The sequence below is a fragment of the Hemicordylus capensis genome, chromosome 3, assembly GCF_027244095.1.
Source record: "Hemicordylus capensis ecotype Gifberg chromosome 3, rHemCap1.1.pri, whole genome shotgun sequence".
NCBI classification, from domain to species: Eukaryota; Metazoa; Chordata; class Lepidosauria; order Squamata; family Cordylidae; genus Hemicordylus; species Hemicordylus capensis.
Genome location: NC_069659.1, coordinates 35885406 through 35906072, shown reverse-complemented (window position 1 = coordinate 35906072; position 20667 = coordinate 35885406). Strand labels below are relative to the sequence as shown.

General features: G+C 40.3%; 1 protein-coding gene across 11 annotated transcripts in view; it reads left to right on the top strand.

Annotated features, from left to right (window-relative positions):
- The window catches only part of SACS (sacsin molecular chaperone), a 143706-nt gene that overhangs the window by 107141 nt on the left and 15898 nt on the right, over positions 1-20667 (top strand). For all 11 annotated transcript variants that reach the window (XM_053311813.1, XM_053311816.1, XM_053311815.1 and 8 more), the window contains 7 exons: positions 408-558; positions 2888-2975; positions 5631-5716; positions 6853-6964; positions 7715-7861; positions 9223-10705; positions 15323-15414. In XM_053311813.1, coding sequence (XP_053167788.1) covers positions 408-558; positions 2888-2975; positions 5631-5716; positions 6853-6964; positions 7715-7861; positions 9223-10705; positions 15323-15414 — 2159 coding nt within the window. The remainder of the gene's footprint in view (positions 1-407; positions 559-2887; positions 2976-5630; positions 5717-6852; positions 6965-7714; positions 7862-9222; positions 10706-15322; positions 15415-20667) is intronic.

Genomic DNA, 20667 nt, shown 5'->3' with positions numbered 1-20667 from the left:
ACCAGTTGCTGAGGCAAATGACAAGAGATGGCTATTGAAAGAAATGAAGAAAAACAAGAAGCACCCAGTCAAGATGCAAAAAAAGAAAAGAAAAGAAAAGGGAAAAAAAGAGGAGACCAAAGTCTCACGGTGCTGTGAAATTGTTTACTGCAGCCCAGTGCGTGTTGGCCAAAGCCGCCTTCAGGGGCAAACTAAAACACACTATGAAATGTTTGAATTGTTAAAATTTAAATTCTTGTATAACCTACAAAATGATTTCTGAAGAACTTGGTGAGGTTTGAGAGGCTGCATGTAGTAAATAACAAAATTTGGTACAATAAAAAATGTTACTCTGCTTTCCATTATATTGCCGCTTTCTCCTTGCCAATCATTCAAACAGAATTCCCCTTGATTTCTTGCTTGTGTAGGTCAGCCAGGGTAACTGTGCTTCATGACTATGTGGGCTGCAGGACGTTTGAGGTGTCGTCTTCAGTGTCTGTAGGAGCCATCAAAGAATTAATTTATTCAGAGACAGGTTTTCCAGTAACTGAGCAATGTCTGCACTATTGCGGAAGAGAGGTAAGTCTCCCCAGTTCCTTGGAAATGGTCTAACTGCAAACGGGCCTTTTCTGAGGTGGCTGTGAAATTATTCATTCTTAGAACCAATACAGCCTTGATGTAGTTAAAGAAGATGTAGGAGAGGAGAGTTGGTCTTGTTGTAGGAAGCATGATTTGTCCCTTTGGCTAAGCAGGGTCTGCCCTGGTTGCATATGAATGGGAAACTACATGTGAGCACTGCAAGATATTCCCCTTAGGGCAGGGGTGGGGAACCTTGGCACTCCAGCTGTTGTTGAACTACAACTCCCATCATCCCCAGCCACAATTATTGTGGCTGGGGATGGTGGGAGTTGTAGTTCAAAAACAGCTGGAGTGCCAAGGTTCCCCACCCCTGCCTTAGGGGATGGAGCCGCTCTGGGAAGAGGACCTGCATGCTTGCATGCAGAACGTTCCTCCCTGGCATCTCCAAGATAGGACTGAGAGAGATTCCTGCCTGCAACTGTGGAGAAGCCACTGTCATTCTGGGTAGACAATACTGAGCTAGATGGACCAATGGTCTGACTCGGTATATGGCAGCTTCCTACATTCCTGATTAATCAACTGGGGGGAAACTGATATATAAATGGTTGCACTAGTAAAGAGTACACTTCCATTGTGATTGCCATTGCAAAAACAAACCAAAGATTTAACTAGAGAGAGCTGTTATAAATATTGTCTTCTGGACATAATTCAAGGTACTGGTTTTGATGTATAAACCCCTAAATGGCTTCAGTTGAATACACTCCAATGTAAGCTCTTGAATTATCTGAGTATGGCGTCTTAAGGCTCACAACCTGTACTCTAGCTAGGCATTAGTCAAGGGTGGTGTGTATTACCCAGTCCTGTTGTTTTGATTTTCTTTACATTATTATTTTTTAATTTATCTTTTGGTTGCTGGTCATTAAAAAATAAAGGGTAGTGTGCTGCATATCCCTTAAGCTGCTGTTCATTTCCCTGCCCTTTAACTGTAATGGGCAGGACCTCACAGTGTGCAAGGTAGTGGACCAGCAGGAAAACCATGAAGGGAGAGGAAGAGTTTTTTCAGTTTTTAAACTATAATAGGTCAGGAACTGGAAATTTGGAAGTGATGGTTGAGAGCTCATGTACCACAAGAGTATGAATCTGGATAAAGAAGGATTTGTGGCTAGATGAGGTTCATATATAGAGGGTCTGCTGTAATTCAGATTAACTGCATTCTGAAAGAGGTATAAATAGATAAAATGAATTTTATTAAACCATCATCTGTTTGAATAGGATAAATGCTTTGTGCAAAACAGAGTTATTTGTCAAGCAGAACTGAATGACTGCCAGTTCTCAGCTATGTGTTTATTGCATGTTTGAAAATATTATATGTTGCTGTGCAGATATATTGACATGTTTTTTTAAAAAGCTTTCATGTCAGGCACACATAATACATTCCCTGATATTTCTAGTACAGCAAAAATATCTTGCTGCTCAGCAGATAATAAAATGGTCTGTGGAACATAGTCTTAAGCAGGGGCGTAGCAAGGTTGGAGTGGGACCAGAGACAAGATTTTAAAATGCGCCCCCCTCACTGAAGCTCAGCTCATGAAGTAAAGAAATCTTAAAAGAGGCTGAATAGTGGCAACAAAAAGCATAGTGTATGTGTGTATAAAATTCAGTCATTTGATTTCTATACCGCCCTTCCAAAAATGGCTCGGGGCAGTTTACACAGAGAAATAATACATTAAAAATATGGATCCCTGTCCCCAAAGGGCTCACAATCTAAAAAGAAACACAAGATAGACACCAGCAACAGTCTCTAGAGGTACTGTGCTGGGGGTGAATAGGGCCAGTTACTCTCCCCCTGCTAAATAAAGAGAATCGCCATGTTAAAAGGTGCCTCTTTGCCAAGTTTACACACACACACACACACACCTATGTGCCACAATAGATCATCCTCCTAAATTATTTCTTTAAAGGTTTTGTAAATTGTGGACGATGCAAGTTATTTAATGTTACTAGAGAAAGACATGCTGTTCTGGTAGCTTCAGGTCTTAACACTCACATCAATTTTGGAGGATAAATACAACTGAAGGAAGCCCGGGCAGGTGCGCGGCTGGGGGAGTCAGTCATGTGACCTGCCTGTGCGGGGGCCCCTAAAGCAGTGGGCCCCCAGACAACTGTCTCCCCTTGCCTATTATAGTTACGGCCCTGGTCTTAAGTGTTCCATGATCCGTGGCTTGTAATTTTGGGTGCTTCCTCAAAAATGCATTTGTTAATTGTGGTAATTACAGGTGGAGACAGTGTTTTTGCCTTTGATATGTAGCATATTCTCTTTTCCTTTCAGTTATCAGATTGTGTCAAGATTGGGGACCTTCAGCCTTCTCAGAATCATGTATTTCTAAATCTTTCGTCAAAAGGGCTAAAAGGAGGAGGTATAGTAAATTATGATTGATTATTTTATTTATTTATTTATTTAAAATATTCATACCCTGCTTCTCCAGTACACTACTGCTCAGTGTGGCTCACATTAATAAAGCAGATACAATGTAAAATAAAAGACTAATAAAGTTGAACGAGTTAAAAGACCAGGCTAAAACCACATTAAAAATTACAATTTTTAGAAAATGTTTAATAAATCATTCCATTATCCTCTTACCCCTATCCCCTTTACCCCTGCCTCTCATTTTTCTTCCCCTTCTTTTATTGTCTGTATTTATTACCTCCAGAGTTTCAGTGGCAGGATTTTTTGGACCAGAGGACATCTCTTTGTCTAATGATGTATTGTTTAGAGAAAGTTCAGGTGCTAAGAGGTCCAGCAGCTTCACTGTATAGCTAAAAATAGAAGATCCAAATTTTGATTTGTTGAGGCTAAAATGAAATACTGAAGTAGACAATAGAAATCACATAAGTATAGTGGACCACAGTTTTTAAAGTTCTGCCTCAAGTTTTAGTGATTTATAAATTAAAATATAACACAATGTAAGATTATTCATATGGTTCATTGGGCATTCTTGCATATATTCAGGAGAGACTGATGTCATAGTACTAATATTGGTGTGGAGAGCGTAGGACAAACCTTATGCCAGATTATGCCTTATTTTTGGAAACAGGTTGTGGATCATGTTAGCATTATTTTAGTAACAGACTGTGATATGACATTTAAAGAATTAATGTTAGAGATTTGTCCAGTGTGGGTTTTTCGATAAACTGCAAGAGCCTTCATTGTGTGAATGTCACTGATTGCAAAGAGAACGGCATTGTAAGCATGGAAGGATATAAATAATTTGGAAGTTTATGTGTGGAGCTTGTTGATCAGGTGATAAATGAATCGATAGTTTACAAGAGAAGAAATAAGATTAAAAGTAAAGAAATATGATCTGCATTTATGGATTATGTTATGTGTCCTGGCAAAGAGAATGACATTTTAAAAAAACATATATGTTACATTGTGATATGAATGTTACAGCAAATGCCGGTAGTGGCTGACATCCTGACTAGGGATGTGCAAATTGATTCTGGTACAAAATGATTTGTACCCAAATCTGGCTGATGCAGGTGATTTGTAGGCAGAACAAATCACCCCTGTGCTCAATTGCCCAGATTTGGGTACAAAGCAAATCACCTCAGATTTGGACCCCAAAAATTTGGAGATCCAGACCTCCATTTTGTGGCCAAAGTGGGTTGGGTGGTAGTTCCCAATGGTCGGAAGCTACCCCCCAAATTTCAAAGAAATTGGTTAAAGGGGTGATTTTTGGAATTTTTTTGACGCTCGTGCATCTTTAAGCTTTTCCCCATAGGAAATAATGGGGATTTAATCAGCCTTAGTTATAACTCCTGGTGGGGGGGCACCAGGGTGGCCCAGAGTGGGTTGTGGTGAGTAGTAGTAATGGGTGGAACTTACCACCCAAATTTCAAAGGGGTTGGTCAAAAAAATTTTTTGAAGTTGGCATGTCTTTGTGGCAGATTTGGGGCAGAAAAGGGGTTCTGGGGGCAGAAGTGTGGGTCAGGTGGTAGTGCCCCAATGTGTGCCTGCTACCACCCAGATTTCAAATAAATTGATGAAAGGGGAGGTTTTTAATTTTTTTCTGAAGTTTTTGCAACTTTAAGCTTTTCCCCCATAGGGGATAATGGGGAATTTCAGCAGTCCCATAACTCCACTTGGAGGGCACCAGGGTGGCCCAGAGCGGGTTGTGTTGTAACGCATATAGGGTGCCAACCACCCTAACAATGACAAGCCCATGGGGCACTGGGTTTTGTTGGTCAAATCAATCTTGGTCAGTTTCCCTTTCTTTATTAGTCATGTGTGACTCCTGAAAATAGGTCCTTGAGGGTTGTGCAGCCCTCCGTGAAAATTGTCCATCCCCCATAGTGCATGCTGCACACATTCTTTATTAGTCTGGATGCTGGCCAGTGTGTATGACAAACACCTGTTCTTAAACACCCTCTAGAGAGCTCTAATTAGACCTGGGAGTCCACATTTGCCACATAAAGTACAGAATTGCTCTTTAACTGTGCCACTGTGTAATCTTTAAATCTTACACAATTTAATCTGCTATATTGCTGAGTTTTGTGTTAGCTAGCGTTTAATTTGTAGTTAAATGACATGCAATCCAATCCTATGCCTGTTTACTCATAAGCAGATTTTGTATAAAGCCTTCGCCTGTAATCTGTACATTATGAATCTACTAGCCGACCCCGCACAGAGCATCTGTGCGCTCTTTGGGGCCGGCGGTTACCTTCCCCCCCGCTTCTGCCCCAGTTCCAGCCGCCTCTCCTCCCCACCGCCACTTCAGTCCTCCCACTTTCTACCCCCCCCCATGGCTGGGCTGGGCCCACTGCTGCCCCGGCCTCTGCGGCCAGGCCTGCTGCAACCAATCCTCCTGGGTGCGCCTCAGCCAATCAGGCCCTTCCGCCACCCAGCCAATCAGCTGGGCGCTGGGACACACATTCCAAGGCACACCAAGGAGAATTAATATAATAGACTACAGGAATCTGAATCCATTAAACTCAGTGTGATGAAAGATAACAATTTGTTGTGTTTCTAAAGCAAGACAGTGGATATCATTTTGCTTCTTCTGCATTCCTAGGTCGATTTGGGCAAACAACTCCACCACTTGTTGATTTCCTTAAAGATATTTTAAGAAGGTATCCTGAAGGAGGACAAATTCTAAAGGTAAAGCATAAAGTATTGTAAAAATATAAAATATTGTTATTAATATGTGTATGTCTGTTTATCTTTCTAAACTAGTTGCCAGTGTATTATCTCTTTGTCATGTTCTAAGAAGTTAGACCAGAGTATTTCAAATAAATGTAATGCAGGCAACTTAAGAACATAAGAAGAGCCCTGCTGGATCAGGCCAGGGCCCAGCCAGTCCATCATCTTGCCTCATGCAGCAGCCAACCAAGTGCATTTGGGAAGCCTGCAAGTGTGGAAAAGAGGGCAACTGTGCTTCCCTTACTGCTCCCTAGCACTTGATTTTGAGGGAATGTTTATGCAGTGCATCAAATGTATTGTTGCCCTCACGCTCTATTACAGAACAAGTGAATAGCCATAAGATCTGACAGATGTGGCACTGGGGACAACCCATATCCCCTTGGAAACACTTTTGCCCACTGCATGAGTCATACCAACTTCATACCTAAATTTAATGAGAAGGTATTGTAGCAGGACTGTAGCACTTGTAGTACAGTGTAGTACTATCATACTTTTCTTGTACAAAATGTTGCTATTTTAATCTGTTTTTAAAAAAAATAGAATTATGAATAAAGTATAACATAAATTCCTCCCTCTCACACAGTTTATTCACTTCCAAATGGATATTGTCTAAATTCATAAAGAAATTGAGGATTTACAAATTTAAAATTAATGCAGGCTCTTTCTATGGCTGTATTAATAAAAGCGTTTAAAATGAATATTAATGCAGCTGGAATTAGGGCATTAAATGACATTATTAGCTTTGTTTTTCCTCCTGCTCTGACACTGATTTGGATAACAAATGTGATATTTTCCATTGTAGCTAAGGGAAATGTTGACATATTGGTTCCAAACAGGAAAAGACACTCAGAAGAATCTGAAGTCTGAGTAATAAAATACCAGTTTAACTTACTTTCTGCATCTTAATATGATGAACCAGTATGACAATAGTGCCTGTCACAAGAATAAAAAAAATCATTGAAACATGCAGTTTTAATGGGATATAAGCATTAATAATTCTAGTGTGGCAACTGTAATTAAAGTAAAGTAGGTTTTGTGCTGTGTTTTTAAAAATCATTCCTTTAAATCCAATTTGTGTGATACTTTGTTTTTAGGAATTGATTCAGAATGCAGAAGATGCTGGAGCCACAGAAGTTAGGTTTCTGTATGATGAGACTCAGTATGGAACAGAGTCTCTCTGGTCTAAAGACATGGCTCAGTATCAGGGTAATTATATAACCTGTTTCATACCTAATTTTGTTCCTTGATTATTTGTTTACTGTGTTGCACTGATATATAGAGTATAACCCAATGTTAGAAGTATGCAGTTATATCTAGCATTTGTCTTTTAGATGTTTGATATGTAATCTAGCTGCATCCATTTTCTTCTTCTTATTATTATTATTACAAATATTTGTATACTACTTGTTTCAATTTAAAAAAGTGCTCAAACTGGTTTACATAGGAAAATGAATGAGAAAATGGTACCCTGACCCAAAGTGGGGCTCACAGTCTAAAAAGGAGATATAAGGGAGACCAGCAAATAGCTACTGTTTGCTTTCCCCCTGCTAAGTGTAAGAGAACCACCACTTTAAAAGGCAACTCCTTGCCTATTTAGCTTTAGTACAGGCCTGTACTATCAGCCAATGAATCTTTGTTATCACTAGCATAGATTTATAGTGAATGTTAGAAACAAGTGCTCGGACCATCCAAACCTTAGATTCATACAATTCACATGAAGCTGCAAGGAATCAAAGACCATTTACTTTCATTTACTTTCTCGGCCTTTTGGCTAGGATCAAGCTTTAACATTATCTGTGTTAATCAGTCTGTTCTTATATCAGTTTCATGCCAATATTTTTACAATGGTCATTAACTTTATTTAGCATAAATTAGCAAACACTTCCTAGTTTCTGAAATTCACTTCTTGAAAACTTTTACAAATCTGAATTTAGTTTGTCTCCCCCCCACCTTTAGGTTCTGCACTTTATGTGTACAACAATGCAGTTTTTACTCCTGAGGACTGGCATGGCATTCAGGAAATTGCAAGAAGTAGAAAAAAAGATGATCCTCTCAAAGTCGGAAGATTTGGAATTGGATTTAATTCTGTTTATCACATAACAGGTATTTGCAATGTTGTTAAGTTTTTTTAAAAAAATTAGGAAGCATTAAGACTGTGATATTGAGGAGCATTTGCATCATCTGTATGTACACTTGAAGTTTGCTCTTGAGTATAAGAAATTTGGAACTTAGGAATCTGTCTTCTGCGGAGTCTAACCATTGTTCCATCTAGTTCAGTGTTGTCTGCATAGACTGGCAGCGGCTTCTCCAAGGTTACAGGCAGGAGTCTCTCTCAGTGCTATCTGGAGATGCCAGGGAGGGAACTTGGAACCCTCTGCATGCAAGCATGCAGATGTTCTTCCCAGATGCTCTTCCCAGAGTGGCTCCGTCCCCTAAGAGGAATATCTTACACTGCTCACATTCCCATTCAAATCAAACTGGGGCAGACCCTGCTTAGCAAACAATTCATGCTTGCCACACCAGACCAGCTCTCCTCCAGTAGTTTGTTTAGGGTATAAGCTGCTCAACATGAAAAAATAGCAGATGCTTTTAAAAAATCTATTGTTCACTTTACAGAATTTAATTCCCCAGGGTACTGGGGAGAGGGGCATACTCTGTGTTGTCAAATCCTTTCTTTCTTTTTTTGCTGGTGATTGCTGCAGCTCTTTTGTTTGTTTATTTGCTTTAATGAAGACGGTTCACACACAACTTAAAATAAGACTACAAAAATTACACAATTAAAATATTAGCTAGAATATAAAAATACAGATCTGATTAAAAGATTAAATAACAAGCACAGTATAACCATAAAATATACAAAGCAGAAGTAATAGAAACAATCATATAAAGCCCTAGGTTAAAAGTCAAGATTTCACATGCTTTCTAAAAACTGTGATGGAGACTGAGTTGCGGATATCCACAAGGAGAGCATTCCAGAGTCTGGGGGCAACAACTGAGAAGACCCTGTCCTGCATGTATGACAGCTGAGCCTCCCTCATTGTCGGCACCCGGAGCAGAGCCCCCCCTCCCCCGGATGGCCTTAACGAGTGGGCAGCAACCCTTGGGAGCAGGTGGTCCCTCAGACTTTAAAGGTCAAAACCAGCACCTTGAATTGGACCCGGAAACAAATCGGCATCTGGTGCAGCTCTTTCAAAATGGGTGTGATGTAATCCCAGCGGGTAGCTTCAGAGAAAATTCTAGCTACCGCATTTTGCACTAGCTGCAGTTTCTGAATATTATTTAAGGGCAGCCCCACATAGAGTACGTTACAGTAAGCCAGCCATGATGTGACTAAGGTGTTTAAATGTATGTGTTTATTAAGTAAATAAGTAATTGAGGACTATTAAGATCTTTTGCTGTTTCAGATTTGTATTTTAAGCATACTGTTCTGGTGATGTTCATAATGTTCACCGTGTATTTTGCAGACGTCCCAAGTATATTCAGTGGTGACCAAATTGGAATGCTGGACCCTCACCAAACACTTTTTGGACCCCGTGAATCAGGTCAATGTTGGAATCTAAAAGATGACAGCAAAGAAATTAATGAACTTACAGACCAGTTTACACCTTTTGTTGGTGTATTTGGAAGCACTAAGGAAACATTCAAAAATGGTCACTTCCCTGGAACATTTTTCCGCTTTCCTCTTCGCCAGCAGCCTTCCCAGCTGAGTAGCAATCTGTACAACAAGGAAAAAGTTCTAGAATTGTTTGAATCCTTCAGAGTGGATGCAGATACTGTACTTCTGTTCCTTAAAAGTGTTCAGGATGTTTCCTTACATGTTAGAGAAACTGATGGGACTGAACGACTCATTTTTAGAGTTACTGCCAGTGAGAACAAAGCTTTGAAGCATGAAAGACCCAACTCTATCAAGATTTTGGGAAGCGCCATAAGCCAGTATTGTAAAGGTGTTCCAAGTAATAGCATAACATGTGTGACCTATCATGTAAACATAGTTTTAGAAGATGAAAGTGTTAAAGATGCACAGAAAACATCGTGGCTAGTATGTAACAGTGTTGGTGGACGAGGAATATGTAATGAGTTGGACTGTTTGGCTGATGACTTAAAATATATTCCGACTATTGGTATAGCTATGTCTTTATCAAGCAATGGAGAAGATAAAGGAGCCGTAGCACAATTTTCAGGAAGCGCATTTTGTTTTCTTCCATTACCTCCTGGAGAGGAAAGCAAGACAGGTCTCCCAGTACATGTTAGTGGGTTTTTTGGTCTTACAGATAACAGAAGGAGTATCAAATGGCGAGAGCTTGATCAGTGGCGAGATCCAGCAGCCTTGTGGAATGAGCTCCTTGTGGCCAACATTGTCCCCAAAGCATATGCAACACTCATACTGGAAGCAATTAAACGAATGGAAACGGAAGAGAATTCAGATTTCCCTCTTTCAGCTGAGAGAATTTACAGGTTATGGCCACAAAAGAGCAAATTAAAAGTTCACTGGCAGCCAATTGTAGAACCTCTTTTGAAAGAGTTGTTCCAGAATGAAGTTATTTACTCCATCAGTGATCACTGGATAAAGGTGGAGCAAGTATATTTCTCAGAAATGAATGAGAGCTTGGAATACACCCAAGCTGTGCTAAACTACCTCCAAGATTCAGGGAGAGAGGTTGCTAAAGTACCAGAAAATATTGCTCATGCAGTTGATCTTATTGTGTCTAGTATGAGACCTGTGAAAAAAGTGACTCCTGGAACAATACGGCAGGCATTAAGAAAATCTGAGCACAAGGGACCTGCTGTAGAAAAGCTTCATATCTTAGAGTTTGTACTAAGTGATGGAAACTACAGTGAGCTTATTGGACTGGAGCTTCTGCCCTTACAAAATGGGGATTTTGTTTCATTCTCTTCATCGGCATCAGACCAAGATGCAGTTTACATAACTTCAGAAAGTTACCCAAGGTATAATACACATTTAATAATATATTTTACAGTAGTGGAAATGTTGTATATACATATTAAATTGTATGGTTTACTCTTGTATAGTAATGCCCTCTCCCCCTGCATGTCTGTGTCCACTTTCTGCTCCAGAATGGATTTGCCTGTGCAGGTTGGAGAGAGAATATCTGAAACTCAGAAGCATGGGGATGTGTTTGGGTAACCTGCAACCTTTCATCTGGGAGAGAAACCCCAAATTCCCCTCTCTCTAGGAAATTGTGTAGTAGCACTGCTTCGCCCTACTTTGGGAGGCATTAGTCTAGGTGAGCACTTAAGAATGGCTATAGCATCAACAGTCATTCTTAAATGCTCGCCTAATTTTATACCCATTGCATACTTGATAACCATCATACTTGGTAACCAATCTGAATGAATAGGAACTAGAGATGTGTACGAATCAATTTTTGCAATTCAATTTGACCTCAATTCACAAAAAATTGAATCGATTCATCGAACCAGCCAGCCATTGCTGGATGTTCAACAAGACAAATCAAAAATTTGCAAAAAAGAAAGAAAAAAATTGTGATTCGCCCATAGGGAATAATGGAGAATTCGAATCACCCCATTGTTCCCTATAAGTAGGTTCTAGGGGACACCAAAGTGGTTTGGGTGGTCGGGCATGATGGGTGCTTCCTACCACCCAACCCATAAAAGAAACAGAAAATCAGGTGATTTAAATTTCTTTTAAAAACTTTCCCCCCAAACCCCATAGGATTTTATGAGGGGTTGGATTTAAAACATTTAAAAAAATTCCTGCTGGCACATTTCTTTTATGGCTTGGGTGATAGGTAGCACCCATCATGCCGTACCAGCCAACCCACTTTGGTGTTCCAAGGACCTACCCATGGGGAACAATGGGGTGATTCTAGTTCCCCATTGTTCCCTATGGGTGAAACAAACACAGTGTGTGACTGCACAAATTTTGCAAATCTGCCTTGAAAAACAGCACTGTAGAGAAGCAGCACACACAGTCCCTCCCAACACAGGACACATTTTGCCAAATATACCGTCCAAAGATGGCCAAAAACGGAATCACTGACCCAGAATCCACTGCCAGCCACAGTGCCTGCGCTGCAGTAATATCATTGGCATAAGTTGCTCTCTCAAACACAATTATGACTCTCTCCTGACTTGCAACAGCTGCCACAGTACAGCAGCACCCTTAGTAGCCAACAAGCAGTTAAAAGCTCATCTACAGCAACGTTTTTAGTCACATTTTGACTGAATGAGTACAGCTTGCAATACAGATTGCAGAGCAGTGAGTGAAGCACAAGTTACTCTCAAGGCCAGACATGGAGCTCATCACAGCAGTCACCAAGAAATATTGCACACACAGAGCTGAGCTGCCACTGTCCACAAACAGACCATACCACAACTCAAAGCAGGCACACAGGCACCCAAGTTCTACTTTTGTCAGTCTGAGATCCAACAAAACCAGATAGTTATAGCAGCAATAGGTAGCATACCATTTACTCAGTGGAGAAAAGAAAACCACAAAATCAAACCTTTCTTGATTCCTTCCTTCTCTCCTGATGTAAGGGTTCTCTCTGCCTCCCAGTCGCTTTGAATAAATTTTGAAATTCCCTCCTTTTTTGTCCACCCGTTGTCAATTTAAGATCCAGCAAAACAGTTATAGCAGCGAGAACACAGCATGCACTCAATTCTGAGAAAAGAAAACCACAAAAATTAAACCTTACTTCCTTTTGTCCTAATGAATTCTCTTCTTCATAAATCTGTGATGTATCCCATATTTCATAAGGGCTCTCTTTTTGCTTCTCAGTCCCTTTGAATACATTTTGAACTTCCCTCCAAAAGTGTTCCCCCCACCTCCTGCCTCCCTCAGCCAGTGGCACAGTTGCCCAGGCCATTGGCTGATTTGATTGATTGATTAAGTGCTGTCAAGTTGGTGTCAACTCATAGCAACCACATAGGTAAATTCTCTCCAGGATTATCTGTCTTCAGCTTGGCCTTTAAGGTCTCTCACTGGTTCATTCATTGTTGTTGTAATCGAGTCCATCCACCTTGCTGCTGGTTGTCCTCTTCTTCTCTTTCCTTCAACTTTCCCTAGCATTATGGAGCTGGATCTTCACATAATGTGTCCGAAGTACTGTATAATAGTTTGAGCCTGGTCATTTGTGCCTCGTGAAAATTCTGGATTGATTTGTTCTATGATCCATTTGTTTGTTTTCCTGGCTGTCCATGATATCCTCAAAAGTCTTCTCCAGCACCAAAGTTCAAAAGCATTTTTCTCTCTTGCTTCTTCAAAGTCCAGCTTTCACATCCATAAGGTGTAATAGGAAAAACCATTGTCCCAACGATTCTATTCTTTGTAGGTGTAGACATGTCACGGCATCTAAATATCCTTTCCAAGGCCTTCATTACAATCCTACCAAGTACTAGTCTGCAGCGTATTTCTTGACTGCTGGATCCTTTACTGTTTACGGTCGATCCTAAAAGGCAGAAGCTATCCACCACTTCAGTGTCTTCATGGTCAATTCTGAGACTGGTTGCTGTACCTGTTGTCATTAGTTTAGTCTTCTTGACACTTTGTTGTAGTCCCATTTCCCCCCGTTCTCATTTACTTTCATTACTAGAGCTTGCAAATCATCCGCGTTCTTAGCTATAAGAGTGGTGTCATCAGTGTAGCGCAGGTTATTGATGTTTCTTCCTCCAGCTTTAAAACCACACTCATCTTCTTCCAATCCAGCTTCTCTCAGGATATATTCAGCATATAAATTGAATAAAGGGTGGGGGGAAGTATACAGCCTTGTCTTACTCCTTTGCTGATCTGGAACTAGTCTGTTTCACCATGTTCTGTCTGGACTGTGGCTTCCTGTCCTGTGTATAGGTTTCTCATGAGAACAATGAGATGTTCTGGGACACCCATTTTCCTAAGGATATTCCACAACTTGACATGGTTGATGCAATCGAAGGCTTTTCTGTAGTCAATAAAGCACATATTGACTTCTTTCTGGTATTTTTTGACTTTCTCAATTATCCAGTGTGCAGTCAAGGCTCTAACCAACCTATGCCAGCAAATTTGGAGAACGACACAGTGGCCAGCAGATTGGAAGAGGTCAATCTACATACCCATACCAAAGAAAGGAGACTTAACAGATTGTGCAAACCATCGCACAATATCCTTAATTTCACATGCTAGCAAAATCATGCTCAGTATCATCCAACGCAGATTAGAGCCCTATGTCGAAAGGGAAATGCCGGATGTTCAAGCTCGTTTTCAGAAAAGGCCAGAGAACAAGAGACATCATTGCTGATCCAAAATGGCTGCTTGAATAGCACTAATCAATTTGTGCCAAATTGGGGCTGATTCGATTTGTCCTCAATTCAGGCCCTTCATTTAAGGGGTGATTCTGTTCGTAGTTGAATCTGTGAATTGCCCATAATTCAGCGTGAATTGATTCGTGTGCAAATCTGTTTCTAGCAGGAACAACTGAATGACTGCAAGATTTGAGGGAAACAGAGATAATAGCAATAGCACTTACATTTATATACCGCTTTATAGCCGGAGCTCTCTAAGCGGTTTACAATGATTTAGCATATTAATGCTAAATGCTAATGATTTAGATAAGTTGTCCAAAGTTTAAGGGAAACAGACAAATGCTCTGTTTATACAAAGATTCACCCATTTCTAGGCCATGTTTCCATACATGTTCCCTTGGTTTGGTAGGCATCTCAATAACATGGTCAATAGGTTGGCTACTGTCAAGAGATGATTGAAAGGAGGCAACTGAGGTGAAGGTGCAGATGAGGCAGTGAACAGAGGTGAGGGTTCCAAGGGTACAAAGAGAGAAGCAAGGACCAAGGGAAAGAAAAATGAGGCAAAACCAGCTGTTCCCTCTCACAAGTTTTTTGATGTCTGCTCAGTTAATTTTAGATCCCACTCTGATTGAATCAGGAAGGCCCCGCTCTAAATGCATGCACGCACAGACTGCCATGATACTACTGCCCAAAACGAAACTCATTCCGCACACAGATAAAAAAAAAAAGAGGGAACACTGCTGGGAACAGAAGTTAGGGCTGTTACCAACCCACCACCATCCCGTCTTTATGGCCACTTTCCCATACACGTTCCTGCCATGTGATGGGCATCAGACTACTATAATAATATATATAGAATCCACAGATTGTAATTACTAATGGGTTTGAAGGAATTTTGAGAATTGTTGCTGAATTCAGAATAGATCATAGAGCTGGAAGGGACCTTGAAGGTCTTCTAGTTTGGCCCCCTGAATAATGGTGATACATCAGTGCATGTTGTATAATTCTAGTTAATCTACAAGCCACAGCTATTTGCATCATGGTGATACAGTGGATTGTGTTTATGTGTCTGTGTTAGTTACAGTTAGGTAGGCTTGTTACATTATTTTAGTTGAGGAATTTCTGGATTGCTTCCTTGGGTGCAGGGGGTGGCAGGTGTGAGCATGGAAACAAACAAAATGTTTCATTGGTTCAAAATTATATCCTCAAGTTTCTGTATTATGGCTTTTGCATTATTTGTGCCTTTGAATGATAACACAAATAATTTAGATGATCATTACTCTGTTTTTAATGACATACTAGGTCCCTCTTCCCAGGTGTTGAAGGAAGATTACTTGCTGATGATCTGAAGCCTCAAGTTCTGTCTGCTTTGAAGGAAGCTGCCAAAAGCAGAGGTAAAATGATATAACCTGATAAAATGACCCAAACCCCTTATGTCTTACAGTACACAACACTTGCATATAGTCACCCATCCAAATTCAAACCAAGATGAACTCTGCTTAGCAAAGGTGACAATCCATGCTTGCTTAATCCCATAAGCATTTGCTTATTCACATCAATTTGGCCATGAATCTAGGGAAGGGGAAGGCGGACTGTCCCCTTTGCTCCCTACTAGCCCCTGCAGACACCTGTAGGGGTTAGGTACCAGAAAGCGGCAGTCCAAAGAAAAAACAATGCAATGCATACCTCGCTTCATATTATTGTAATTAATAATAATAGACTCATAAACATTTCTCTAGAGAATGTGTGCTAGCTTAACATTTCAAGAGGAGCAAAGTTATCATTGGATCATGAAAACTTGGATCATGAAAATATTCTTTGATATATGACGTATGGAGTTAGAGTTTTCAACACAAACACATTAAAGGGCAGCTAGTCTGCATGCTTTTTCTACATGCAATTCATCTATAAGGGAGGAAAAGTTAGGTGTAGTGATTCAAGAAGCACTCTCAGAGAATACTGCCTCCATACAACCCATGGTGTTAATTAGAGGTGTGCATGGACCAATTTTTGCATTTTGGTTCGAATTCTGACTGGATTTGAACCAACTGTCTGGTCCGTTTGGCCCGGTCCGAGGGGCTGTGCTTTCAAAGGGGAATCTGGTGAGGATTCCCCTTTACAAGCAAAGAGGGAATCCTGCCTTTAAAAAAGCTTTTAAAGTGGCTGGGGAAACAGTGAGAGGGCACCTTTAAAAGTAGGTTCTTATCGATCTTTCAGTGGTGGCAGCAGCCACTCCTTGAAATCCTGGTACTTCCCCCATCAGCCTGCTCGCGTGGTTACTCTTTACAAGCATAGCCCCTCATACCAGGTCAAACCAGTGTACAACGGACCAGGCTCAGTTCAGTTCGATCATAGACCAGCCCATCTCTCTGGATGCCGGTTCATTTCGTGTTTGAACGATTGGACTGGTTCATTGCAGACTGGTTCTTGCACACCTCTGATGTTAATTTTCGGTAGAGATTATTGACATTGCACGGTAGGAACCTTCTCATTTCTGACAAATAGGCATTCCCGAGCCACTTCTTTGTGTGTCTCTTTTCTGAGAGTATTCATGTTTGTACAAGATATAAAATAGTTATATCTATCCTTTCTTTCAAAAGTATCCTGTGCAATTGACAAACATATCTGAAACAAAAATACAATAATTAAGATATCAAATAAAACAGAATAGAGCTAACTCCATCCTTTGCAAATAAAAAGCACTATCCAACTCTTCACTCATAAAGAGGATTCCCATTCTGTTATTTGTAATGAAATGGTTAATGTGCATTTGTTATCCCTGTTGTCCAACTAAAGCCTTTTCCCTCCTTATGGAAAGAATGGGAAAACCTTTAAATTTACAGGGAGATCTGGCGCATCATGTCCACTGGATTACAACTATTGTGTATCATTATATTATTATTATTTTGTGATGAGGCAAATGTAGCATATTTTATAGTTAGCTTCTCCCCCCCCCCCCTTAAAATTCATTTCATTATATTTTAGCCCGACAGCTCCTCTGGGGATTTTCAGGTAGGCCTATTGTTTGAGTGATTGCCGAACTGAAGCCTGGTGTTTGTGTGTATTTGATTACTGGATGTTTGCCTGTCGCATATTAAAGACTGGTAGTGGTTACTGCAAATAGTGCATAGCCCTTGTACTTTTCAAATCTGGTTTACTTGCACTAATAATTCTTGAAGCATATTTGAAAAATAATTGAGCATCTTTTTGCTGACTTTTGTATGGTTAAAAATATTCAGGAATCTGATGCTTTAAAATACAAGATTTGTAAAACTTTCTATGCATCCGTTTTCATAATCAATTTTAATTAGTCATTCATATTTGTGTGAAGAATGTATGTTTATGTGAAGAATATATATCTTAAGAATGGCATGCAGATTTATAATTTAGTGTCTCCAAAAGGATACATTACAATTATCAGTTTGCAAAAACAGCTTAAGACTCATGAGTATAAGTTTAGCTATTGCAGTAAGATATCCCATCTAAAATGGGCATGTGGAGACTTTGGCTTAGTTCAGATGATCCAATAAACTAGTTCATTGAACCATGAAAGATGAAACAACCCTGTCCTTTTTGCCATCTCCTTCTTTAGCTCAGGGATTTTCAATCTTTTTAAGAACTATACCTCTTCTCTCTCAAAGCTTCAGCTCAGGTACACCATATATCTTAGAGAGTATATACCATATATCTTCGAGAACGCCCTTTTCTACATGATCCCCACCACACATTAAGGTCATCTGAGGACGTCCGTCTCCAGTTACCACCGGTTCGTCTGGTGGTGAGTCAGAGGTGGGCCTTCTCTGTAGCTGCCCATGGACTGTGGAATGCACTCCTGGCAGAAATCTGTAATCTGAATTCATTGCTGGCCTTCAGGAGAGCCCTTAAAACCTATCTGTTTGGCCTGGCCTTCCAGGGTTTTTAATTGGTTAAAAACTGTTGATTGTAAAATTGTTGTAAATTGTTTTTAACTGCTGTAAGTGTCTGGCCTGGTTCTCCAGGGTTTTTAACTGTTTAAATGTTTAAATTGTTAATTAGTTTTATGCTGTTTTTATAGTTTTGATTTTAACTTTTTAATTGTTTTTATTTTGATGTAAACCGCCCTGAGCCTTTTTTGGAAGGGCGGTATATAAATTGAATAAATACAAATAAATATAAGCAGCAGTCAAGAATTGTGATCCTCAGAAGTAAATCTTGCCAAAGTTGATGGGAAATAAAATACAAGCTAAGTGAATCTGCCCGGGAATCAGGTGGCAACAACAACAAAATAAAAATTCTACATTGTGGCTTCCTTCCTCCTCCTGTCCTCTGGAGCCTCATGGCAAGGCTGCACCGTATACCTCTGAGCTGACCCTGCCTCTCCCTCCTCCTCTCCACCTGCCTGGCTGGCTATGAGTTTTGTCACAGCCCACCCCCTTCTCAGCCTAATTGATGGGCACAGCAGCAAGGGCAATGTCACTGCTGAATGTCAGCCAGCATTTCCCTCACGGCTGAGAATAGGGGTGGGCTGAGCCTGAACACATCGTTAGCCAGTCACATCGATAGGAATAGGGAGGGATGCTGCCTGACATTCTTCACCTCCCCTTCTGGAGAGGGAGCCAATAGTGTAGCATGCAAGTGAGTCAGGAAGGTGGGGAGGTTCTGTGTACCCCATGTAGCCCCTACAAGGCTTCAAAGTACCCCCAAAGGCTCAAGTATGCTTGGTTGAAAACCCCTGCTCTAGTGCACGTAGCTGAATTGAACACTTTCTGGTTTCTTAAATTATTGTTTCCTGTGATGTCCAAACTGGGGTGCTGTGATTTAAGCCATTTTAACAAACTAAAATGATAAAACAGGGGTTGATACCATGGTTTGTTGGGATCTCTTAAACTGTGGTTCCGCAGTTTGGACATCACAATAAACTGTTATTTAAGAAACAAGAGAGCGTTCAGTCCAGGCAGGCATGTGAGGGAAAGAAGGCGCAGACAAGCTTTTTGCCTGTTCACAATTCAGCAAACGATAGTTTGTAGGATCATCTGAACTGAGCCTTTGTGTAGTTTATAGTAACTTGTAAGTAATTTTACAATGATATTTTAAATTCTACCATAGAGTTGTAGGATGTAGAACATGATTTTAATACTATTGTTTTCATTTCCTCCCATATATCAAGCTAGAAAAACTAAATAGTTGTCAAGAGGAAATGGAGTGGAAGAAATGTGCCATCTTTAGGTGGTTTGCTTCTATTCAAAATTTAGAGGACAGGAATCTTCTGTAGGTCCCTTCCGATCTTGCTGTTAGATCAGTCAGATGGCATGCAAGTTTGTAAAGTTATATTGAGTTAAAAGATTTGTTGAAATATCTGTATGTAAACATGTATTTGCATGATTGGCGTGGTAGCTGCATGCTTAATACAAACATGAAAATCTAAATGATACTCTTATGTGTTTTTAAAAGTAAAAAATCATAAAAGATATTTCATTGATCCATGAAATACAGAGTAACTTTTAAATCAGTATTAATTTCAGTTCAGTTCAGTATTCATTTCAATCAGTTTAAGAGGTAGAACTAACTTACTTTGGTTGTTCTAATGTTGCCTGCATTTGCTTGTGTTTGTTGTACAGATCCTCATAATCTCTCTGAACTTAATTCTTCAGAGAGTACTTAGCTGGCTACAATATCTTACAAGTGACTGAACTGTATCCCTGATATCTGTGTTTGGGATACCTGGAAACTATGCTATTAGTTTTTTGTAGTACAGTACTTGTATTTTTCCAATATTTTGCTATATTATCCATCCTAATGAAGCATTTGCACAGACGTGTTGTGCTGTTGCACTAAGTCTGGAACTTGCATTCCAGACTAGTGTTGCGCTAGCACAAATCTGCTTTTGTTCATGCAACAAGGTGTACATCCTGTAGCATGCCTCATATATTTTACAGGAAATTTTGCATAAGAACACAACTATAGACATCCCCAAGACGTTGTGCAGCTACATTATCTTCTGGCAGTAGCACAACTTTGCTCATTGTACTAGTGCTTCATTAGTCTGGGTGTCAGCCACTGTCTGTGACAAAGTTTTCAAGGTAATAGTAGCTCTGTACAAACCTCCAAAAACGTGTTTCTGTACTAGAAATTTGTATTCCATGGTGATAGATGCTCTTGAATTAGGTAAGCTGATAGGCAGATAGGGATATTTACTGTACTGAATGGTAGGCCAGTGCAGTTATTTGGCTCCAAATAGTCAAAGACAAATAATGTGCACATCACCCCTGGTCCTGTGCGGAGGCAGCCATTCCCACTGCTCAGTGCTGCATAGAGCAGTGATGTGCTCCCCCCTGGGCACTTAGATGGAACCAACACTGTAGAAAGCCTCTAAGACATCTGAGAAGGTGTACATGGAGTGCTGGGAAGGCCTCCATGTTTTTCTGTAAAAGTTCCATTGCTGGGACTTCCTGTAGCTCTGATTACTCTTAAGGGGTCTCCCTGACCCTCGGCACAGAACCACTTTACACAGAGGTGAACGTTGGGAACAGTTGCTCCCACACAGGGCCAGGGGCAATGTGTGTACACTATTCAGAGTCAGCACTTTGAAGCCAAATAATTGCACAGGCCTGCTGAATGGTAAATTAAAAACAATCTAAATGTATGTGTGTGTTTTTTGGGTCCAAATA